The sequence below is a fragment of the Molothrus aeneus genome, chromosome 6 (genome assembly GCF_037042795.1).
Source record: "Molothrus aeneus isolate 106 chromosome 6, BPBGC_Maene_1.0, whole genome shotgun sequence".
Taxonomy (NCBI): Eukaryota; Metazoa; Chordata; class Aves; order Passeriformes; family Icteridae; genus Molothrus; species Molothrus aeneus.
Genome location: NC_089651.1, coordinates 56,074,661 through 56,099,237, shown reverse-complemented (window position 1 = coordinate 56,099,237; position 24,577 = coordinate 56,074,661). Strand labels below are relative to the sequence as shown.

Genomic DNA, 24,577 nt, shown 5'->3' with positions numbered 1-24,577 from the left:
GGTGCTGCTGGCAGCACAGGAGGATCAAGCCTGTTGACTTCATTGTTTCTTTATTACTTTTTGCAGGCCCCTCTGGGTCCAGAAACACAGAGCTACCAAGTGCTGTGCATATTCAGTGTTTTCACAAGATATTCTGACTTGTAGATGTGACAATTTCCTAATGACCTGAGACATCATGACAGGCTGTGGCTGACAAATATGAGTGTGTGCGGAGATTGCCCACTAATGCATGGACAGCAAAGCCTGGGGGGCAGTGAGATTTTGCTGTCACTGTCAAATGACTAAAAGTGAATTTGGCTGTTTATTACATATCATATGTTTTCCTATAAGCCATGTAAGCAGAAGAAGTTCACATGCTGGGAATGCTTATAATTTTTATTGGAAGTATTCAAATAGTCAGGCAGTGTGGTTGGGATATCCTCTGAGCTGCAGTGTTTGCCTGGTGTACAGCACAGTTCATTTTGAGCAGTTTCATTTTGGTTTTGCAGAACTAGCTGGCAGTAAAGACTTGAGCACCAGTAAAAACCAGTCAGGCTTTCTACTTGATATGAAACCCTTCAATTTCTCTCTTTTTGACAACCTTTTCTAAGTTGTAATGGATGTGGTGAGATCTGCTCCATTTCCATTCCCTAGCCAAATTCGTAGTTCTGCTCTGGAGCTCCTAGGCAGAATATTCCACCATACTTCACCTTGTGGGTAGAGCAGCTTGTTTGTCTTTAGCAAGTGAATAATAAACTTAGGGATGGGGTTGTGCAAAGTTAGCAGAGCAAAACAGATTCTAGTACACAGAACTGCAGGTACAAAAGAGGCTTCAGTACTCTTCAATTCAACTTTGTTTCCTTACTGACTTGTTTGTTTATGTATTTCTTATTTCAAAATGATTTATGAAGATTGCTATTTCACAGGAAACTGTAAAGAAAACAGAAGAATGTGAGCAAGAAATTGAAAAGTTGAAACAACTCCTTAAGAACAATTTGGGTGAAATATCACATGAAGATCAACCAGAGGCTCAGAAAACTCTCTGTCCAGAGGTAGGTTTCATTCTTTTTATTCCTTATCCTGCCTAACACTAATTATGATGATGCAGAGCACTGAGAAATAGTGGTGTGCTTCCCTTCTCCACCAATTGGCAATTGAATGCCATAGTGTGACCATGCAATTAATTACAATTAATATTATTTTGCAAATTGGGTATATCTTTCATAGTATACTCCTTACTGATTTTGGTGTGTCATTTGTGCTATATCAACTTGGAAGAAAAACTGGGTTCTGTTTTGATGAAACAATATGCAGCACTGAGAGCTTACCTGTGCTCAGCATCCTGCTAATTTTCCTGAGGTGGCAGCTTGGGATAGTGCCTAAGGAAAGAACCAAGTCCCTTTCTGGTGACTGGTCATGCAATGCTACTTTTGGGGATTCTGGTTGGGGTTTGATTCATTAGACTCCTTTCTTTGTCCTCACTGCCCCACTGTGTTCTCATCACTGGTAATCGTGTTGCTTTTCTCTCTACAGTCAGCTGCTTTCTGTAATGAATGAATTGATGTTTTTAATGCAAATATAAGATGTATTTTAAGGATAGCTCTGCAGAAGTCAGGAAATTACTAATTAAATGTAATAACTATTTATAAAGTGCCTCTGAAATGCTCAGTTTTTTCCAGTCAGTCACAGTAAAGTTAATACACTTAGATTGTTCTTGTCTAATAACTATAATCACTCAGTAGGTTCCTAAGTACATAGCTGCTCTGCTGTCAGCTGGTTGGATGTTGGAGGCTTGATGTAGTGCTCAGCATGACTCATTTCCTGATTCTTCCTTGTTTTTGTCTCTGAGTGTAGAATTTTATGTTTAATAGTTCTTGTTTTAGCAAAAAACTTGGCAGATACATCATTGCATTAATAGAAGTGGGCAGTGGAATCGCCCATCTTAGTGGAGGATTTCAGAAAAAGAAGTGATTTTAAGAATGAGTTGGTTTCTGAGGAGGTTATGGCTAATTAAGTTTGCAAAAGAGTAGCTGGCAAATCTATGTTGGCAAGTCTCCTGCAGTGAAATAAATAGATATACCGTTCCTAGTGGACATTCATAAATCATGCCAAATTTTCATGGATGCCTGTTACTTCATTTCAGTGACATTTTCTTTCCTTTACCTTTGGATGATTTTATCTTGTGGTTTTGAGTGTACAAAAGGAAGAAAGGATTATCAGAGCAGAGTTCCCATGTCTTTTGAAAATTTGCTGGAGCTCTTCCCTCCACCTTTCCTGTCATGCTGCCACCCCAGAGCTATTAACAGAAGCTGTAGTGGAGACAGGAGCAGCAGTCTCACTGCTTTCATCTGCCACAGATTAATCCCTGCATCACATCACTAATGACAGAGCATGCTGTGGAGCCAGTGCTGTTCTCACTTCAAGCCTGGCATCAAAGCTTGCTGTGATCAACTAAGCCCAGTGTGCAGAGGGATATTTAGCCAGGTTTCATTCTTCTGAGCAAGTAGCAATGCTTCAAAGAGCTTTAGCACTTTCAGTAATGGAGAGAGTAGGGCAATTCATTCCATGTCCTGTCTTACTCTGTTATTTGCTGGGATTTCTTGGTTCACCTGGAGGCTGGGTGGTGAGGAAAGCCCTGGAGAAAACTCTTAAGAGCAGAACACTGGCTGGAGGAGTAGTCATGGCCAGGAAGGAGACCAAGACAGATTTATTTCCCCCTCTGTTAGTGCAGTTACTTGGATTATTGTTTAGTCTCTGCAGAACGTTAAATATTTTCCTTAAGCTTTATTGGGGTCCATTTATTTCTCCCAGTATCACATTCAAAGACATGGCATCATTTTGGCCCTAGCCACATCCCCAACGCCCACTAAATGGTTTCTTTCCTTTGGGCCATCTTCAGCAAAGACTGAGCCCTGAGCTACCCTCATTTGCTGGCTTTGCCCTCCTCAGGGCTTTCCCAAGTGTTCAGGCTGCCAGGGAAGCTGCTTGGAAGTACCATCACTGTGTGACACACAGAGCAATGTAACCCTTCTGCATTCCCTTGGTCCTGGAGGAAGCTGCTGTTCTCATGGATATTCAGGACCTAGTTAGAATTTGTTCCAGCCTGCTACATTTCCTTCCACATTGCCAACTTGTGCATCACAAGTGGCAAGGGCCGTCCTGAGCTGGATCTGTTGCTGTTGGTTTGCATGTACCTGGACATCTCCTGCAGTGACAATGGGGAACTGTCCCAAAGCCCAGAAAAAGGAAAAGGGGGAAATAGCCCCAGTACCAGTAAGATACATCCCTGGTGTCATCTGTAACATTGCTGTTTGGTTAAATGAGAAAAATGGATGCTTACAGATGTTGTTGCTCCTTAGGGAGAAATGGAAGCTGTAAAAGAAGAAATCATAAAGCTGTGCCAAAGAAAGGAAGATTTCCTTACCAGGATGAAGAATTCCATGTCTGAGCTTCACCAGTGCCTACAGCAAGAAGTGCCTGAAGCAGCAGATGAACCTCCAGCCTCTGTATTGGCCCAGAATGACCTGATTGGGACTGATGTTTGTCCTCAGCAGGTAAGTGAACACTCACCTGAGGGCCAAGAGGGGAGGTAAATAACCCTTCCTGCTCGTGGAGGAGTGGCATGTGAGAGAGGAGCACCCCTGCCCCTGTGAATCAATATTGTCTCTCCTCCCCTTTGTGTTCAGAAGGACTGAGTGTGAGGAGAAGGTAGGAGAGGTGAGCCTCTGGTTATTTCTTAGCATTTTCCACTTTCAGCATGAAGCTTGCATCAATCAACAGCAAAATGCCCCATGTGTAGTTTGTTGATAACCGGTTGTTCTGGGATTTTCAATAAATTATTTTCATGGGGCAAAATGAGATTTGTCCCTTTTGTAGCTGTGCTGTTGAAACCTGACAGCATCAAATCCCAATTTTCAGAGGTGCTTAGAACCTGCAGCTTTCAGTCACTTTAATGTAGGTTGCCAGATGTTCAGTGCTTCTCCAAAAGTGGATCTCAAGTGGTAAATTTGTTTTGGTTTACAGGCAGAAGTGGAGAGGCTTTTGCTGTTCTTGTCATGATTAATTGGGTTGTCTCTGTGTGTGTGTTTTTGTAGTTGAAAAAAAGAGGAGTGATATCTCTTCTGCCTTCCTTAGATGAAGAATCAGAAGACTGTTCTTTACACAGCAAGGTGAGTCCAGTGTATTTTATATTTTTTTATATATATATATATATATATATATATGTATATATATATATATATATATATATATATTTATATAGTTGTGTATGTAAGGTAGAAGATTTTGGTAATGCAGAAATTATGAAAAATGTGAAAATCTGAAATATTTCAGAACAACTTAAAATATCCTTCCAGGATACAAAGGAATTGCACTCAAGCCAGTGGACCAATATGCCAGTGGCAGTATTACACATCACCTTGTTCTGTTAGGTGTGATCCTGCTTTTGGTGGGATTGCCTAATTGCTAATGCCCCCTTTGTGGAAGTGTTAAAGGCAAAATATGGCCTTAAATACCAGTGTTTCCATGTAGAGGTGGATTTCAGAAAGAATTAGCCTCTGAAATTCCAAAACATAAAAGAATTTATCCATATGTTTGAACATAAGAAAAAAAAGGGTGAGATTGGATTATTGGGAGAGAAGTTTGGATAGAAGAGATTTCTGGTACATTGGGAGACACTGCCCTGCTGGTTGCTCTGAATCTGAGGGGTCTGAATGCCCAGGTGAACTGCAGAGGGGCAAAGTTAATTGCTTTTGGAAAAAAAACTCCATGGCAAGACAGAGCAAAGAAGTCTGAACAGCCTGGAGAGCTTGTGCCTCACTATTGATCCAAGCACTTCAGTTTCAGGGTTTCTCACTCTACACCTTCACTGGTGCAATTTTCTTCACATGTAGGACTTCTTAATGGACAGGACAGGAGAAGGATTGATAGTGTCTTGTAGGTTTGGTGGTTGTTGGTTTGTTTGGGGTTTTTTTTCTAGTTTTTTTCTTTTTAATACTGTAAAAAATTAGAATATTCTGCAGTCTCTAGAGAACATTATCAGTGTCATCCAGCTGCCACTCATCTTGCAGTAGAGCTATAGAGCAAGAAGAGAGGTGGGATTTGGGAAACACAAATATGGATAGATAAACAAGGCAGAAATAAAGTGTTATGAGAAGTTTGCAGTGCTTTACATTGCCTGGAGGAATATCTGAGCTTCCTGGTCAGAAGCTAAAGCTGAGCTGTTACTGCTTTCAAAGGGAAGTACAGCCGCAGAGAAAGATGCAAGACTTTGGCCTTCAGAAGGAGATGATGAAAGGCTCAAGGAAGACAGTGCAACCTCTTGGTCTTCTGGTACCTTGTCAGATGGCATTGTTCAGGTAATGCACTCAGGTTTCTCTCTGTGGAGGTGGGAACTCATCTTTGTGGAAAAGATCTGCACAAGTCCTAACTATTGCTGAAGGCTGCGCTGCAAGAGAAGTGTAGGAATGCAGAACAAGGTGGCCAAATTCATATCTTCCATCTAACACTAAATCTTGCCATTTAGAATCTCTCTTTCTGTTGTACATGCTGGTTGGACTCAGTGACGTTAAGCATTTGTTCCAATCTAAATGATTCAATGATTCCAATTCCTTTGAGCTTCACAAAACCCCCAAGGGCAGAAATGCACATTTAGTAGCAGCAACTTGTTTCACTGATTCCTGAAAAGGCTCTGAAAATGTGGGGGATGATTTGTGGAAGAAGTTCACTTTGTACATGAGGAAATCAGTGTCTGGAACACTCAACCAGGTGCAGTTTTGGTGCCATTTTGTTCTGCTCTTCATGCTGCCTCAGTAATGTTGTGACAACTGCAGTTGTTTGTTTCTGTACATCAGTGCCTCAGGCATAACAAAACTGCTCTCTGTGAATATTCTTGAGCCAGGACCACAGTAGGTTGAGGGGTTGCTGCTCTTCCAGACTTCTCTAGCACAACAAGGCAGTGGAACATAGAATCAGAAAGTCATTTAGGTTGGAAAAGACCTTTAAGATCAAGTCCAACCATAAATCAAGCACTACCAGGTCCACCACTAAACCATGTCCCAAAGTGCCACATCTCCACTACTGCACATCTGTATGCAAGATAAGAAATATTTCCCCTATTGCCTCTCTCTCTCCAGGATGAGGATGTTTTAACTGAATCACACAGTAAACATGATGAAGAAACATCTCTGCAAACTTTGGAGGGCCCTGAAGGTCCTGGCACAGGCGATGGCAGTCTGGCTGTGGTGAGTTTGCAGGCCTGACCAAGGTGACCCCCTGAGTGAGTAGTGTGACCTACCTAGTGGGCAGAAGCCCTGGTCCATTGTGGTTTTGCTGCTGGAGTTTGCTTCAGTATGATATGGTGGGATACCTGCAACCCTTTGTGGGCCTCTTCCTGTTGCTGCTCTGGGTGATAAATTTTCAATTGCCCCTTGAAAGTGCAATTTTCTAGTGAAAAAAATGGAAAATGGAGCATTTTCAGCAAGGAAGCTGCTGTCATTCATACAGGCATGAATGGAGGAGTTGAGTGATGTAAACATACATCAGCCATGGAATTTTTAAATGGCAGTTACAGGAGGAATTGAGGAGCATGACATGTGTTGCTGCTTTGTGGAAGACATGCAAAGGCTCAGAGAAGAGTGGGCAGCAGGTTAAATACAAAAGAGTGTCTGCAGACATGAGTGCTCCAGGAAGGCCAGGAGCAACAGCTGGTGGCAGAGCAGCTTCAGCTTTTGGGATTACAGAGTCCTGGAGCTGTTAAAGTTGGAAGAGACCTCCAGGATCACAGAGTCCAACCATTCACCCAGCACCACCATGCTCAGCACTAAACCATATCTCTTTAAGTCCCACATTTTTGAACACTTCAGGGATGCTGGTTCCACCACTTCCCTGGGCAGTCTGTTCCAATGCCTGACAACCCTTTCAGTGAAGATTTTTTTTTTCCAATATCCTGTGCCAGGGGGATTGGAACTAGGTGACCATTAAAGGCTCCTGCCTAGGCAAACTGTTCTGTCCTTCTGTGATGGCACTGATAGTTGGAACAATGCATTTTGACTCTCTTTTTTTCCCTGCCAAATCTCATTTTAATATGAAGCTTGTGCACTAGCACTGGCCATCTCAGTTGCCTGAATGTGTGCTCTGGAGCCAGGGGAGCATTCTCTTCTTGTAGTGTTGCTTCATTTACTTACTGATTACCAATATTTGCATATGTGGAGGCATATACAGACCTGTGCAGCCTTCCAAGTCACTGCTCTTTATCTCCAAGTACTTTGGACTCTTGTTATTGACATGTGCAATGCAATATTGCTTCTTCAAGGAGTGTGTTTAAGAAGAATTGCACAAGACGTCCTTAAAAATACACCATTTCTTAATTGTATGATCTAGAGCCCAAGTAAAGCATATTTAATTGTTGGAACTGAACACACACAAGTAGCTTGTAAACATTGTCCAAGAGCTTGTTTTGCAGCTTCCAACTGCATTGCTTTTGTGTGTAACTCCCACAGAAAAACATCTCTCCTCAGGGGAGAACAGGTTAATGGTGAGTCATCACTCCCTGTGTGCTCAGGTATAGCTGCTGTGCTCAGGTAGATCCCTTCAGATGCAAATTGCTGCCTGGAAACTTGTTACACCAGATCTTGGATCACCTGCCTGCTGAGTTTCCCTTCTTTCCTCCTTGGTTTGTGGTTCCCCCCCCCCCGCAAGGCTGGGAACGCGGCGACGGAGCTGTTTTGGGGTTTGTTGTTTCCACACTCTGTGAGTGTGGAAGTTAATCATCTCTCAGTGCTAAGGGGAGGGGAGGGAGATTACAAAACCAGGTGGCTCACCAGGCTGCTTTGATGTGCTTTCCTCCAGAGCCAGCAGCCGCCTCCAGTGCCCCACGCCGCCCTGGGCTCACAGACAGCGCTGGATGGAGGGAGGCCTGCGCCAGAATCCATCCTCCTGCTGTGCCAGGCCCAGGTGGCAGAGCTGGAACAATGGCTAGCCAAAACTAAAGTGTCCCTGGGCTCAGCCCCTCAGAGCCCCCAAAGGCAGCAGATGGTGGAGCCACAGCTTGCTGATTGCCAGGTAAGGAGGTGACACTGCTGCTGCCATCCCCTTCCCTGGGCTGTGTCTGCAGGAAGGACATTGTGCCTGCTCCTCTCTCCTGCTTCAGCAGCTCCCTCACCCTCTGCACAGAGCAGGTGACTGCTTGGCTTCAGCTTTGCCAGGGTTTGGTTAAAATATCTGGTTTTAGAGTTGGGATCTGTATGCATCCAGGAGAATGAATTCTGGAGTATATGTAAAGCTTTAGTTTTATTTGGATTATTTCCAAAACTATGTCTGAGTACAGTTTGAATCCTCTATTAAAAGGGAATATTTCATTGGTCCTGATCATAATAAATCAGCTAGAAACAAAAGAGTATTTTTTTTCTTTTGACATTTTCACTTTCTGCTTGTCAGAATGATTTAAAAGACTGGTCTAAGAAACCTTCCACACTGCTAAGTTCTCCTTCTTCAGTTTTTTCCATAAACTACCAGCACAGAAAAATAGTGCCTTTCCCCCTTCCCTCAGTGAGCAGTGGTGATATTTGTACCTACTGCTGTGCACCTAGGGCATCCTCTTGCCCCCATGGCAGCAGTACAAAAGGAGTGGGTGGTACCTGTTGGTGAAAATGGGAGGAGGAAAACAGGACTGGCACGAGGGGCTGGGTCGGAGGGAGCCCTGGCATGCAGCATGTGCAGATTAAAACAGGGCTGAGGCTCCCTGTTGTGCCAGTCTGGTGTGTGCCAGTTTGCTTCAGGCACTGAGCCTACCTAGAGCAACAAATTTCACTCACAATACCAAAATGTCCCCATTTTAAATTACTGGGAGACATCACCAGCTGTTTTGTTGTTGTTTTGGGTGGTTGTTTTTAATTGGAGTGCCTCTGGGTTTAGGCTGTGATTCAGCCAAGTGCTCAGGTGCTGAACTCTGTGGGAATTAGGATCCTGAGTGCTCCTAAGCAGCTGGCTGTGTCTGGATCCCATTCAGGGTTCCTGTCAGCATAGGCTTCACCAGGGCAGCTCCAGCTGGTGGAAACAAGCAGGCTGAATTCCTGTCAGCTTCAAACAATCTGGCTCAATATCAGGACATGAGCTTGGGCAGGGGAAGAAGGTTTTCTAGTCAAGATCTACACAGAAAAATACACACAGAAGGGAAGAGAAACAGTCTCTAGATAAGGGTGTACTATGTAAAGCAATTAATTTATTGCAGTTGATTACTTGGCAGTTGAGTCATGGTACCTTTCTCCATGCTCACCCTAAGAATGTGAGTTTAAAGTATGCAGGGATGCACTTTGATTCACAGCAGCTTGGATCAAAAATCAGATCCCAACAGTTTACAATGGCCTGGCTGTCACATGGAAACATTCCTATGTGCTGGTAGTTCAGCATCATTCCTCCCAGAGAGTGATGTGAGCTGTGTGTGCATTGCCTTTCTCCCCTACTGAGGTGTGTTGTCTTCTTGGTTGCATTAAATGGAGTCTGTCATTTCTGCTCTCCTGTTTTATACCTGATACCTGAGTTAAGATAGCCTCCTGCAGATGCTCTTGTTTGAAACAGTTTTAAAACTGACTCTGTATAAAATTATAAAAAGACTACATTGGAGAAAATCTAGGGGGATTGCAGCTATTTCTCTTTTCCCCTGCATGTTTCTCTTCTGTGCAGAGAGGGGAGATGTGAGCATTGACTTCAGAATGTTGTCAGAAAAGGAGTGTTACACTTCTGAGAATGAGTAATTATCTGCTGTCCCTTCTAGGTGAGGTTATCAGAGATTGAACAAAAGGTCCTTTCTTTACTGGAAGATTGTGGAGATAGTGCAGACTACCAACAAAAGACAGAGGCTCTTTCCTTGAAGCTGAAGGAGGTGAAGCGCAATTTGGAAAATGTCCAGATGATGCTTCAAGACAAGCACGGTGAAGAGCAGGTAAAGCATGTGAATGTTGTGCAGGGCAAGAGTTGAGAGTCCTGGTGCTTTATTGGTCTGTGGTTACAGAAGAACAGTTAGAGCTCACCATGTGAAGCAAGGAAGGGAGAAATGTCAGAGTTGCTATTATTCTACTTTACAGTGCTGCATAATTACTTGTAGTTTACAACAAGTAGTGGATTATTAATGATTCTCTGAACACCATCTTTTCTGCTCTAAGTGCTCAGTGACAGAGGTCAGCATTCTGCTAAGAGCACAGGAAAAGGACTTAGGGTTTGGTTCAGTTTTAAATGCCTCAAAAAGCCCATGATGTTTATCTGTGACAGTGTCAAAGCAGAGAGACCTTTTAGTAATTTTCTCTTTGCAGAATGTTTAAATGCAGTGATTCTGTCAGCTCTCCTGCACCACAGCTGCACAGTCTTTGCTGAGTTTCCCAGTGGGTGAGATGATAACTCCTGGCTTCAGAGCTCATTCCCTCTGTTGTGTGAGGGATCAGAGAAGCCCACCTGATGTGTTTGCTTAAGAGCAGCCACAGTCCCTCTGTTGTGAATTAGCACTGGTGAAGGCTTGTGTTGAAATACTTCTGTGAGCACAGACAGATTGAAAATCCAAGTGTGTGACCAGATTTATAAGAATAAATTGCACATGACTGTATTTTGGTCAAACAAAAGGAAGGGAGTGTTAGTATCACCTAATCTACTAGCAGGAAAAGCAAAGAAAGCAAAGTAACTGTTGGGGGACACATGAGAGGACCTTGGCAGAAGGTTAGAATGCTTAGGATGTTAAAACTTTTAGTAAATTCAACTGGACAAAAATATTTGCAAAAGCAGCAGTTGTGTTTCATGGCTGCTGATTCTGTGTGTGATAAGTCCAAAGCAGCTTTTGTCCTTTCCCCAGGCTGAACCTGTGGGGTTCTGCTCTCTTGTCAAGTCCAGAAGCCTTCTCACAATGGGTGTCTCTTTACAGGTTCCCAGCAGGGAGAGGATGGACCCAGAGCCCCTGGAGATCCTGCACTCTGATGGTTTCAGCACATCCCAGCTGCCCCTTGCCCAACAGCCTTGGCACAATGGGCTCCAGCAGCCCCAGGTAGTGAATTCTCCTCCAGGTCAGGCTGCTCCATGTCCCCTGTGGGCTGGGGGACAGCTGCTCCTACACCTGCTGCAGTTTTCCCTGTGGGATCAACTCTGTCAAGTGCTGGTTTCAGCTGCCCATCTCCTCCAGGATTTGGGGAGTTTGTCAGGATGGAGAAAGGCCTCACCCCTAAAAATCCCTTGTTCAAAAGTTTTAGTAATATAAAGCTAGGAGATTGGAGGGGTGGGTGATGCCATCTGAATCACTGTGAAACAAGGCAAGAGTCCTAGCTGTAAAACACTGATGTATCATGAAATCTGAATCTATACACTGGTACTGTTTTTGAAGGTAAGTTTAAAACTAAAGTTTTGTGAACATATTCCCATGGGCTAACTCACTATGACTCTGAAGGTTGTTGTTAACACAATGTAAGAATCTTGTAATGTTCTGTAATTTGCTCTGCAAATTACTTCTATTTTGCTAACTGTAAATTAACTTTTGCCTTTTTCATGCTATTGGAAAAGAGCTGGAGAAAGTGGTCCAGCTTGAGCTGCTAAAATTGCTCACTTTTCACTCAACACTCTATTTTTAACTAATGGAACTCAAACTCATATTTGAGCAAATCCCCATTTTCCCTTGCCTGCTTCTTTATGTAAGGATTGCAGTCAGTGGTGTTTAAATTTCTATATGTAATTTGTTTCTGGTTGGGTTTTGCTTTTAAAACTTTAGCTCAGGTAGAAATATATTCCATAAAAATGCATGTTTGCAGAAAATGGTTTGTTCTGTAGATTCATGTTCATACATAAACTGCATTTTATTTTGACAGATGTAGTCTTTTTTTCCTTTGCTAAATGATTTCACATAAAATGTGATTGAAAAAGCACAATCATCCCTTCAGATTATTACAGTTCACATAACTGTTCATGGTATTCTCTGTGCACAGGACCTGAAATTAAAATCAGCTGAGCAGAAAAGCCTCATTGACTTTATTGAGTCGTGTGTGGAAAAAATGCAGCCACAGCTTGAGGACAGCGTGACTCCAAAATCAGAAGCCAGGTACAGAATAACACAAGCAGTTACCAGATTCAGTGATGTAAAACTGCCTAAACTTGCTGAAGTGGCATCCCTGGTTCTGTTCCTTGGTTCTGTGTGCCTCTAGAAGAAAAATGGCAGAAGCTTGGGGCTTCAATAGTCCAGAGAAATGGAGGCTCATTTATGTGACAGCCTCTGGGATCCTGAGCTGACTGCAGAGTTCAGAATCTTGCTAGCAGACATGACTGGCACCTGCCATGAGCTAAATCAGGCCCATCTGTAGGCAGGTGGGGTCCCTCTGCTCACAGCCATGGCTCACAGATGCACTGGCACACCCAGCCAGTGTAAAGGCGGCAGCTTTGAAAAAGGGGACACCGGGATCAGGCACCTTCCAGCACAGAACCAGCACTTCCTACAGGACTGTACTCAGAGGTGGAGGCTGCCAGCAGCCTCTGGCATATTTCATGCAGAGGGGAAAGTCCAAGTTTATCAAAGCTTGGATTAATACTCATACATGCACTTGACTTCACTTTGCTTTTGAGGCATGAGCAAGAGAAACTAATCTTATACAAGAAACCTAGTTTTACTCTGCTTCAGTAATTGTCATTCTAACAATGTTTTCTCAATACAGCAATGGAGAATCTGACTCAAAGAGCAAGCAGGCTGATGCCACCTTAGCTCCAAAAGATCAAATGGGTAATAAATGGCAATATTTACAACAGGAACTCTCATCAAAGATGAAATCTCCTCTCTGCCAGCTTGTGGAACCTCAGGTTTGTTTAAGTTCCATAAAACACTCTGATAGTGTAGATAGCAATTAGTGTATCTTTCTGTCTCATAGTAGCATGGCTCTCCATCAGGTAACTGAAATCTGTGCAAGGGTTCTCCAGAGGAGATTGTTACTGCACTGTGTTTTCATAATTGTCTTTTAATTTTACTTTGAGGTAAATCATGTCTCTGAAGTAGTGACTGCTGAGCACAGTGTGGGAGCACTTAGGTGAATCCCTGTGGTTAATTTTCAGAGTAGATGTTATCTGCTTACTCCTTCCAAGAGCATTGAGGCAGTTACCCAGCAAGCTCACAGCTGGTTCCCGTGGATGTGGGTGAAATCTCAGTTCCCACAAGTGAGAACATTTTGGTCAAAGCAAATCTCTGGCTTAAATTTTGTTTTGCCATTCACTGTTGCGTTCTCTCATTCTCACACATTAAAGAGATGTAGAGATCTAGAGTTTGAGCTGTGTGTATGTTCTGAAAAGACTGCAGACTTTTACTGCTTGGATAAAACTATAACTCCTGTTATTAACAGTTTTGTTCATACTAAATTAGAATTATTAGATTTTCTATCCTCTGAAATTGCTGCAATACGTGGAAGAATATCAGACATGTAAAAGGATGAATGTCAGCTCTGCCTCAGGGAAGACTTACCCTGCAGTGGGCAGTAGGGTTGCCATAACCCAAACTTCAGCTGTATCCCATAAAGCTGGGAATCAGAGACTCATTTTTCAGTCAAGCTCCCATCAAGGCATAGCCTGTCCAGCTTATGCCAGTGAAAAGGGAACCCTGCTATCCAGGTGCTTTATATCAGTGCCTTGAATCTTTTAATGCTTTTTGACAGCAGTGTTCTTGTGTTGCCCATAGCCTGTCTTCATTTGAGCTGTTCTAATTGCAATGTTCTTTTTCCAAATGTTAGATCACAACAAAGATGAACGTGCTGCCTCGAGGCACATTCTCAGGTGCAGGAACCCCAACTGTGGAAGAGCTGAAAACTTACACTGTCCAGCTGGGAGACCTGAGCCAGGAAGCAAATGTGGTGCATGCACAGGTAAAAATGGCATGTCCTAATCATTGCAAAAAAACCCAGGGATTCTACACACAGGACACTGCTTGGACACTGGGAAACAGCCAGTAATCCTATTACTGCAAATGGCATTCACTGTAGTGAGCTGCTGTGTTGTGTATGGGCTGTAATGTAGAAATAGGTTGAGGATTTTGAAAGGAAATATTCCAAATTTTCCACTATGATACTTCTGCCTGAGTCCAAAAGTTTGCTAGTGTGAGTAAAAATCCTCAAACTGTATAAAGCCGGATGGGAGCTGACAAGACAAACTTCTTGTGCTCATGCCTGAGATTAGGGACCTGTAAGGGCACAGCCACTGTCCAATACATAAAGGGTCATTGTCTCAGCTTTGGCCTTGACAGCTCTGAATGTTACATGCATGTATCCAAGTCTATCCCTCAGTATTTCATTAATTCCATTTTAGTGTTAGCTGAGCAAACATCTAACCTTATTTGAGTGAATGAATCTTAGCCATGCCTTGGGTAAAAGTACTGAAAACTGGCTTGCATTGACCCAGGATAATGTGGCAGAGGAAGTCTCTTCCAATTTGGACAGAAAGTTGTTTGAGCTGCTTCTGGCAATCAGCCGGTGTTTGAACAACATGGAGGAGATGCTGAACACCTCCGTGCTCTCCACTGAAGAGGCAGCTGTGCAGCAGGCTCTCTATGAGGTAACTGCCCCAAATCCTTCAGGGAAGGAGAACCCCCAGTGGATTTCTGTTACAGCAGAATATATATGGCCTGGTATTTCCTCTCCATTCTGCTGGCTTTATCCAGGAATAACGCTGCCAAAGAATTTTGTATTGCACAGATTTGGGCCTGTTGTTTTTAATAATTATCAACTCAAGTCCTGCTGCCTCTTACAGGCAAGAGTCCTTGCACAGACCATTTTCATTTATTTTGCTTTTCTTTCAACCCTTTAGACTCTGTCTGTGGAGCTGCAAAAACTTCATGCTGATCTGAGTGATAAAAAGGATGATCTCCTGAAGTCCATCAGCTGCGCTGGTGGGAGCACAGATGTGTTCTGCGAGTGCTTTAACAACCTGCAGGCACGGCTGGAGCAAACTCAAGCTGCCACTGCTTCAAGGAGCAGCTCCATGAAAGCTGGGCTGGATCATAATAGCAATTACCTGGTACTCCACTGCCAAATGCACATCCTGTTTCACAGCATCTGTTAGGCTTGTCGGTGTTAATGCATTTGGGTTACAGATGAGCAACCTCTAATGGGGTTTCTCTTTTCTCTTTTCCTTTCTCTCTCTTTTGTCTCTCTTTTCTCTCTCTTTTGTCTCTCTTTTCTCTCTCTTTTGTCTCTCTTTTCTCTCTCTTTTCTCTCTCCACTACTTAAAACACTTGTCTTGGCCTCTCAAGAAGCAGATTAATTTTCCTGGTGGCAGTGCTGTTTGCAATGCTGACGACCACAGAGGCCTGGATCACAGTAGAAAATTTGCATGCAGAAAGTATGGAAGTAACCTGGGGTGCCATGCAGGCTGAGCTGCAGGCTAAAGCAGTTTCTGTGTGTAGGGATGAGGCCAAGGGGGGTTTCATATGTTCTTTCAGCTGCTGTGTCCTCAGGAGAGGCAGGCTTCCTCCTTTGTGGTGCCATGTCTGACACTGGGCTATTTTTGTCAATGTGTTGGAGGTTGATTTGACCCCACTGCATTTACTGTTCCTTGAGATTTTGTGCCACAGAAGCAGAAGCTATAGTTGCACATATTTTCCTTCTTTTGTTCTTTGTTGGAAAAGCAGATAGTGAGAAGCTTTTCTTTAGATTCTTGTGATGTGCTAAATCTAAAACTATTGCTGGAAAATATTCAGATCAGGTCTTTAGTCTGAACTAAGGAAGGAAGAGTCTGCTCTTTGAAATACAACTTGCAGTGTCCAGCAAAACTCGAGTGTGCTCATCATCTGCAAGTCATCCTGGCCCTTTACTGCTGAATAATAAAGCAGCCCTTTTGAGGAACACTGGGATGTTGTCTCCAAACAGCCACAGAACTGGTCTTGCAATGTTTATTTATGCAGAATCCATAAAGCTCCATCAGTCCCCAGTAATGGGCTCATTTTCCCATTTTCAGAAGAGAAAAATTTGATTCTCTTACCAGTTTCTCAGATTTTTACAGTCACAGAGGATCATTGTGACAGAGTAATCTGCTTCTTACATACTACACAGACTCAGAATTTCCCCTGTCCAATTTCTGCTTTAAGCCCATAATGCATATGCTTTATTTTGGTGGAGTTTTTTTGTTTGTTTGTTTAAGAGGAAAAAAAAATGTGTTTGTTTAAAGAGGTAATAATTTTGTTTGCTGTGTAATTTTGTCTGCTCATTACTATACTCCTGTTAATGTGATATATTTCTGATGTTTGTTTCTTTTGCAGAATCAAACCAGGCTACTCTATGATCAGTTAACTGAGAAAAAAGCTGCTCTGCAACAATGCTTGAATGAACTACGTGGACATAATGTTTCTGAACAGCTCCAGGTAATTTTATTTGAAGGAAATGAGAGGTTTTACAGCATTAGCTCTTATTTCCAGCCTTCTGAAATTTGTGAAGTTTCATAATTTCTAAAGTTTGAGTCTAACTTGGGTTTTTAAAATTGGAAAAGGAGAGAGTTCAGTATTTGCCATATTCACCACCACCCCCTTTTTTTTTTTTTTAACTACACCCCAGTCCATACTCAGACCTAATTCCAGACATTTTAGTGGTTGGAGTGGAGGAACCAGTCTCTCCTCAACCTCCCAGAGCAAATACCCACCATGCTATGGCAGGGAAGAAAAAGAGCTACACATGTTATACCTTTTCTTATGTCTATCTACCTTTTCTTTGTGGGAATAGGACTCTGGTATTTCCATCTTCTCCTGCAGCATTTATGAGCACTTTATTATATGGAATTTGACCAGTTAAGCTATTTCCTTTGATCTTTATTGGGATTAGCAGAAAATTAAAAATTAACAGACTGCATGTCCTCCTCAGAATGGTCATTGGCCATTTACCTACTTATTACCAAAGCGGGGCAGGTATTCTGAAGCTTTCTTTGTACAGGCTCATAACCTTGCTTAGAGGCATAATTTTCTGCCAGACTGGGAGCTGTGTTCCCTGCTGAATTCCCTAGCAAGGACTGGCTATATTCTGTTAGGTATAGGAATGCCAGAAGTACATAGCTTTCCTTCCTTCAGAGGGATCCTGTCTCAATCCCTGAGTGTTTCTGATTCATAAGAAAAACCTGTTTTCTGAGTCCATGATTCCTTTTAATGGCTGCTCTTGATTTAGTAAATGGAAAGGCATGTTGAATGTTGTCCTGAGACACCTGACCTGATTTCCCTGGCTGTGCTGTGTGAACACAGTAAGTTATGCCATGGTTTGTCCATTTAGTTTATAAACTCATTGGATTTTCTGAAGTGCTAGCACAGGAGAGATCCAGCCACTGGATTCACTGCCCCACCAGTGATAATGGAAAGTTTATTGGAATGGAACTCTTCCTAACAGTTGATTTTGTCCTTCACCCAGAAAATTGATGACTGTGCTGTGGAGCTGCAAAACTTTGAAAACCAAGTAGCAAAATTGAGAGGCCATGGAGAAAGATTGCAGTTACCTATCACCTTAATCCAGGAAGCTTATAAATTAGAGGTAAGTAAGAGCACAGTACAGTTTCCACTTACTCAGCAAGGTTTGATTCTTCTGAGCAATGCATTTGCAGCATCAAAAGGCTGATGGTTATTTTGTATCCTGTGAGTTTGTGGGATTCATTTCTCTCCTTCATGGATCACTGCACAGTGTTTGCATTTTCAGGATGTTCTGGATGACATGTGGGGGATTCTGAAAGCAAAGTATGTGGAGCTGAACTCCCCTGCCATCAGTGAAAGCCAGTATGAGGACTTGCTACATGGGTTTGCAGAGCTGGTAGCTATTGGAAGAGAGAAGATGGCACAAGATCCAAAGCACCTAACAAAGAGCAGAGCAGCTCTGCAGTCTCACCTGAAAAATCACAAGGTATGAGGTGTTGTTCACAGCACTGCTCAGGTCAGCATAGCAAGGAGAACTGTTTTCTGGGTCTGGTTTCTCTCCAGTGTAGTGGAGGAGAGTGACTGGCTCATAGCAAAGGGGAGGGACTGGTGTATGTGCAGAAAACAAAGACAAGTTTTTCAGTAGACCAGAATAATACCAGTTTTGGTGATAAATTGCTATTTCTGCTTGCCTCAGAACACATAGCTGTGTAAGGAAAACACATTTTTCTTATAGTTATCCCAAAGGATTACCGTGTCCTGCCTACTACTTAAGCCTTAGAACTCCTGCTGTGGGAGTGTGATCTCTCTTAGAGAGCAAGCTGAAACTTGGGGTTTTTTTACAGGATTTTTTCCACAACCTCATGACACGTATGGCTTACATGGAAGCGTTTTCCAAGAGAGTGAGTCCTTCTGTCCTGCAAAAGAGAGAGGAATTCTGGAGAGAGCTGGTGAATGAGGTCAAACTGCTGGAGCAGAAGGCCTGCCAGTATGGTATACACTTAGAGAGCCTGCTAAAGGTAATAAATCAAAAGACACTCAAGAGTAAAACCTAGAGGGAAGGAGAAAAGTTGCATCTGGGGCAGCTCTTGTCCTACCAGTGATTCTTTGGCTAGTAGTTGTCCTTTTCTGATTCCACTGGACAGCAACAGTAAAAAAAAAGGCAAAAAATAAGCAAAAGAAAAGGAAAAAAATAGCAGCACCACTTTAAAATAAAACTTAAAAAATTTAACCAATAACCTCAGAACATCCCTAGAGAATAAAAAATTGCCTACACCACTTAAAAATAAGAATCCTTAAAGATTTTGGAGAATGCATAATTAATTCATCTTAGGTGAAATCATGTCTCACTTTGATATTTACATATTATTCACTTATTTTTGTGTTATGTTTCATTAAAGCAAGAGCTGCTGATGTTTTAGAAGGCATTAAGGCCTGAGTCTGGTGCATTAAAATACAAATGGATGTGTGCTGTGTTAACAATTCAATGTATTTTTTAGGATTGGGTGGTATTTGATGAGGAATGCCTGGTTTTCAATAAGGAGTTAGAAGCACTTGCCTCTGCTTTGCCTTCTGTCAGTTTGGTTGAAGAAACTGAAGAAAGATTAATGGAAAGGATTGCACTTCTAGAGGTATTTATGTGTTTGTCACTGCTCTTCTTTAGGCATCAGTAGAACTGGCAAAAAATATTTCATTAGTATATGAGGAGATGGTTTGCAGGGCACTGCCTCATCTCCTCAGCTGTGTGTGAATGCAAGCTCAAAACTGACTTTTAAAAGTAGGGGAAGATTGGGCTGCTAATTTCAGCCAGGGGGCTACAAATCTATTTTAGTGGAAGTAATGACTATAACTACTTCAGAACTCAGTCTTCAAAGGAAAGTATTTCAGGTGAGATGGATGTTGTGCAGGCTCCATGGATCCCAAGGACAGCAAGTGCCACTTCTCTGTAATTCAGAAACTGTTTTCATGCCACAGTGTAAAACCTGTGGAAAAGGACAATCAACTTAGTGCTTTCAAATATCTGAAAATACCAAATATTTGAACTCTTACTGTAACACTGGTTGCAGCTGCATCTCTGATGACAGAGCTACATCTTTATTTACAATCTCAGCTCCAGCTGAAAATATTTTATCAATGTTTTAAGCACATTTAAATATAAGTATATGAAAGCAGCATTTGTGGTTGTTTTACAAAATTAAGAAGAAAGGTTTTAAGTAACCTCAGTGATGTATTTTCAGAGTGCTCTGCATTCCTCACAGGTGTGAGCTTTCTCAGTTTTCAGAGGACATCCTCTGTTACAATTTTTTGAATTAATAAGTGTTTAAAAAAAGCAAATTAATGAGTGTTTAATAAATGATTAACAAGTTTAATAAAGGGAAAAAGTGCTATAAGGATTTAATCTAGTTGACTGCAGGAAAGACATCACTGTACATTCCCAGGAAAATCTGAGCTACAGTAAAGCCTTTGTAATAAATCAACTGCAGATGTTTACTGTAATAGTGGCCTTCTGGTGCTTTTGATTCCTGTTGCACTGAGACAAGAGAAATGCAAAATTTGCACAGTCATTGATGTGAAGTTGCCTGGTTTTCCTTGGCTTTTTATATTCTTCACTAGCTCTTCACTCTTAAGTCTTTATTTGTCTTTAAAGACTTCAGAAACAAAGGCATAAAGCTTTAGAAGATGTTTTGTGCAGGGTGAAACTGTGGAGCTTCACAGTTTCAAAAACAGAGCAGAATTAAATTCTCTAGGGCTTAATTCCTGTGACAGAAATACCCCCAGACCTTTGTTTTCTACTTAACGACTTCATTGTCCACTCTTCGTTTCTCCCTGCCACCATTATTCAATAATTATCCCAGCTGTTTCCTTCAAAACAGTGGTAACATTTTTAAAAAATAGGATAGAGCCTGAAGGAGGAACAATAACTTTGAGGAGCCTGGAAAGACAATTTTATGGTGGGAGCAGTCATATCTTTGGACAGTGCAGCCAGATCTGATAGAGAGTGTTTGTCCATTGCCTGAGGTCTTCAGGTGTCAAAAACCCATCAAACCATAACACAATCATTCTGATAACGTATAAAAGTACATTGAGATTTGTCTTGACCTACCCAGAGGAACCAAACAAACAAAAAACAAACAAGCCCACAAAAACCTGTGTCACTTTTGCATGTAATGAATTTCAGATTCCTGTCATTTGGAAAATAAAATACATTACAGAGGAAATGATTAAGAAGTTAGAACAAGTGATATGTGTTCTTCTAGTTGTGTTTTGTGTCTTTAAAATGCTCCTGTTTTGCAAACTTCCCATATTCTGACAGAAAATCAAAAGCAGTGTTGATGAAAAGCATGCCAGGCTGTACCAGATGGTGAAGGAAGGGAAGAAATTGCTGACTGCTGTGAACTGTCCAGAAATAAGAAGCCAGATTGGGAAGCTGGAAGAGCAGTGGCTGTCTTTAACCAAAAAAGTTGGCCATGAACTACACCGACTTCAAACATTACTGAAACTCCTGGTCAGGTGGGTCCAACACATCAAAACAGTTTGAAGTATGAGCTAGACATTAGTTTGTGATTTTTTTATAGATGTCAGCTGAAGCCATGCCTCTGCAGGGTTATGCAGCAGCAGAAGTGCCAGAATAGCACGTGTCTACTCACAGAGAAGACAACTTAGAGGGTGAGAAATGTATCCCAGCCTCAGCTAGAAATGTGTTTCTGTGTTTTGTTTCCTCCTGTAGCTACAACAGAGACTCAGAGGAATTGATGAAATGGTTGGATTCTGCTCAGCAGAGAATGAATTTTTGGAAGGAGCAGTCTCTCAATGTGTCACAAGATCTTGCCACCATCAGGGAGAACATCAGCAGTTTGTTTGTAAGTCATTTCTGCTGCCAGCTTTAGATAAGACATTGTGAATTCTGGTGAAAATGACCCTTTTGAGAGGTTGTTTTTGTTTGCCGTGCCCTTGAGCCGCCCACATAATCAGCACTGAATGGCTGTGTGCCCCAAAGCCACTCAACAGCTGACCCTGGAGTGTGGGCTCAGGGTACAGGAGTGAAGGTGGTCAGCCAAAGTCAGGAAAGAGGAACATGCTGAATTACATTTCATGTCTTTGCCTGCTCCCCTTGGATGGCTAGCCAGGAGGTTCAGCCCCAGTGTGAGGCCAGACAGAAGCAACAGTGCAGAGGGGGAAGGAAAAGGCTCATGAAGGTTGGCTGGTAGATGTGAGCTGGCCAGAGGTCTGAGGACTGGGGTTGCTCCCTGGACCTCTCTGTGAAGTGGGGATCAGGATAATCTCAATTTCTCTGGGAACAAAAGGTGGCATTCAGCATTGTATATCAAGGTGGGCAAAAAAATGATTTATCTGCCAAAACATGTTTAGATTTTCTGGTCTTTGCCGTCTTGATAAGATCTGTTTGTTGAGGCATTTCATCCTGTGAAAATATGGCTTGTCTTCATTTCAATAGATATATAAATATTTACCCTCTCTTAAATTTTTCCTGTGCACCTCAGACATTTTCTAAGGAAGTTGATGAAAAATCTTCCCTGAAGTCATCAGTGGTGAGCACTGCCAGCCAGCTTCTCCACGTGAAGCAAGCTGATACTGCAGCACTTAGGTCATCCTTGGCAAAATTTGAGCAAAAATGGGGAGAACTGATTACACAGCTCCCAGCCATCCAAGAAAAGCTTCACCAGGTGAGTGAGAAACTCTGCTGCCATCTCTCAGTTCAAGCTAAATAATTATGTTAAAATGCTGCTGCTAGAATTCAGTTGACTTTTTCTGAATTAGCTGTGCCACGCTTTCAGAATAACCCCAATATTGTACTGCAGTTTAATATTACTTCTTCCCGGGCTGTTTTACATATATTCATTATCTTTATGATTTTGCATGGAAGCCTGTTACTTAAAATTAGAAAGAATTACTCAAAATTAAAAAGAATTTTATTTCAGATTCATGAATTCTAGAACTGAAGTCATTTGCCTCTCTGGAGCTCACTTTCAAGTTCATGCCCCAGTAATGCGATTATAGTGCCTGAGCCTTTCTAAAAATAGAAATGCCATTTTCCTTGGTATTTCTAACAAGTAGAGTGTAGAGGATTCATGATATGCTTTACCTCAGCTTCAGATGGAAAAGCTTTCATCACGAGAAGCTATTGCTGAACTAATGGCCTGGCTGGACCATGTGGAACAGCAGCAGGAACGTGAGGAGCCATTAAATTCACAAGGCAGTGCTGCCCAGGTCAAGACCCTCCTTCAGAAGTACAAGGTAAATGGGAAACTGTGAGTCCAGGCCTGCTGTGAAAAGGATGGAAGCAGCCTACAGGCACTGTCATACCCTTCCCCTTGCTCTCAAGAGGGTTCCTCAGTCTGAAACGTGCTGTATCCTCCTTTATACAACCTTATGCTTCCATGACACACAAACCACTGCCTGTTCTGCAATACAGCTACTGCCTGCTGGGCTGTAATCTCCTTTTCTCATGCTGTCCCATCTGTCTCATCTGTTCTCTCTCTTGCATTTAGATGGTAAAATGTGATGAGCAGGAAAGCTTTCCTTCCTTAGGAGGACAGACTCTGTGTTTGTGCTGTGTTCTAGTCTGTCTTTTTAACAAGGAATACCCTAATGGAGCTCCATAACCTGAATCCATTTATCTAGGGAACAGGGAGGTTGAATATTATGGGTCATCAAAAGAAATCACCTGCTAGGAAAGGGGGACAAGATGAACGTCCCTGCAGGGAGAGAGAGGCTGCAGCAGACTCTTGGCACTGTTCAGATGTCAGATCATGAGTGTCAGAGGCTGATTGCTCCAGCCACAGGGAGGACTCATGCTGTGTACTCCAGGGATGCCAGGGAGCCCAGCCTCAGGGCATGAATCCCCACAGAGCCCTGTTTACCTCTGCCCCTTCTCTGGGCTCAGACAGGCTGACAATTCTCAGTCTGCAGCTGCAGCCGCTTTGGTGCTGCTTGTAAGGCAAGTGCCCATGCAAACATTTCTTTCCAAGTCCTTGGTATAGCACATAGATAACATTTTGGTCTCTATCAGTTGGAGTTGGCAGTTGGGACATGTAGGTGAGGTGCTGTTCTTAACACTTTGGATATTTAGAGGTGGGTTTGTAGGTGTATCTTTTGCACTTGTCAGCAAGGTGGGGTTGTGTGTGCTGAGGAGAAAGCTGGGATGATGGTCACAAATTCCTAGAGGGAAGCAGCTGTGGCTACTGTGGTGACTTTTCCCTGGTGACTTTTCTAAGCACTACTGGATAAATACGGAGCCCTTTCCTGCTCTCTTCTAATACCCTCTGAAATAAAAAGACATTCCCTTATGTTTTCACTTTGCATGTAGTTTCTCACTTCACTCTCTGCGCAAGAGATGCTGATGCTGGAGGACACTTTTTCCTCCCAGATATTCTGATATTTTATTCTGATACCAGATGTTTTGTTAAAAAGAGTAGAATCTCATACTTCATTTTCCTGTGAGTTGCAGGAGTGTGAGAAAGCCTTGGTCTTGGCCTAATCTGGGCCCATGGCAGTGTGATGGTTTTGTCCAGTGGATTAAGTGCAGGGTCTGGTACCCCTGGGTTTTATTCCCTGCTCCATCTCTAGCCTGTTTTTACTTTGAACTAACCACGTAATGATAGAGATTTTCTGCAGAAATTTCAGTGGATGGAAACAGCTACACAAATACAGAATGGTAAAATTTGAGGATTATTCCTACAGACAAGTCTCTTTCAGGTCATGATTCAAACAAAGCCATCCACGACCCACTCCCACACCTTGAAGCATCATTGGAACCACTCTGATTAAAACCACAGAACTGATTGGTTTATATTTTTGTTCTTTCTCTTTTTTCCCCTGCAGGAATACATGATGGAAATGAACTTTAAGCAGTGGATGGTAGATTTTGTTAACCAGTCGCTGCTGCAGATGAGCACCTGTGACGTGGAGAGCAAGCGCTACGAAAGGACAGAGTTTGCGGAGTGCCTGGGTGAGATGAACCTGCGGTGGCACCGCCTGCAGGCAGCCCTCAACAGAAAGGTTGGATTGAGTTCCCATGGCTTTCTCTCTTACAGCTCTGGTTTTGCCTGTGCCACTGCTCTGTATTGGGGATATGTCAGGCTACCAGCAGTTTTCCTGTTGTAGCAGTTGGATTTGTGCAAACAGTGATTATTAAGTAAGTGGTGTTGACAGCTACGTTCAGATGGAGACATACGAACCCCCTGGACAAGGCACAGCAGGGAT

General features: G+C 42.6%; 1 protein-coding gene across 1 annotated transcript in view; it reads left to right on the top strand.

Annotated features, from left to right (window-relative positions):
• SYNE2 (spectrin repeat containing nuclear envelope protein 2) overlaps positions 1-24,577 on the top strand; it is a 158,870-nt gene that overhangs the window by 77,661 nt on the left and 56,632 nt on the right. Inside the window, exons 62-84 of the mRNA XM_066551868.1 lie at positions 906-1,031; positions 3,339-3,533; positions 4,074-4,148; positions 5,217-5,336; positions 6,114-6,221; positions 7,828-8,040; positions 9,752-9,919; positions 10,886-11,005; positions 11,934-12,046; positions 12,654-12,795; positions 13,713-13,844; positions 14,377-14,529; positions 14,782-14,991; positions 16,232-16,333; positions 17,361-17,480; positions 17,643-17,843; positions 18,202-18,375; positions 18,856-18,987; positions 20,670-20,866; positions 21,084-21,216; positions 21,856-22,038; positions 22,463-22,609; positions 24,197-24,373. Of these exons, the coding sequence (XP_066407965.1) occupies positions 906-1,031; positions 3,339-3,533; positions 4,074-4,148; positions 5,217-5,336; positions 6,114-6,221; positions 7,828-8,040; positions 9,752-9,919; positions 10,886-11,005; positions 11,934-12,046; positions 12,654-12,795; positions 13,713-13,844; positions 14,377-14,529; positions 14,782-14,991; positions 16,232-16,333; positions 17,361-17,480; positions 17,643-17,843; positions 18,202-18,375; positions 18,856-18,987; positions 20,670-20,866; positions 21,084-21,216; positions 21,856-22,038; positions 22,463-22,609; positions 24,197-24,373 (3,441 nt within the window). The remainder of the gene's footprint in view (positions 1-905; positions 1,032-3,338; positions 3,534-4,073; positions 4,149-5,216; positions 5,337-6,113; positions 6,222-7,827; positions 8,041-9,751; positions 9,920-10,885; positions 11,006-11,933; positions 12,047-12,653; positions 12,796-13,712; positions 13,845-14,376; positions 14,530-14,781; positions 14,992-16,231; positions 16,334-17,360; positions 17,481-17,642; positions 17,844-18,201; positions 18,376-18,855; positions 18,988-20,669; positions 20,867-21,083; positions 21,217-21,855; positions 22,039-22,462; positions 22,610-24,196; positions 24,374-24,577) is intronic.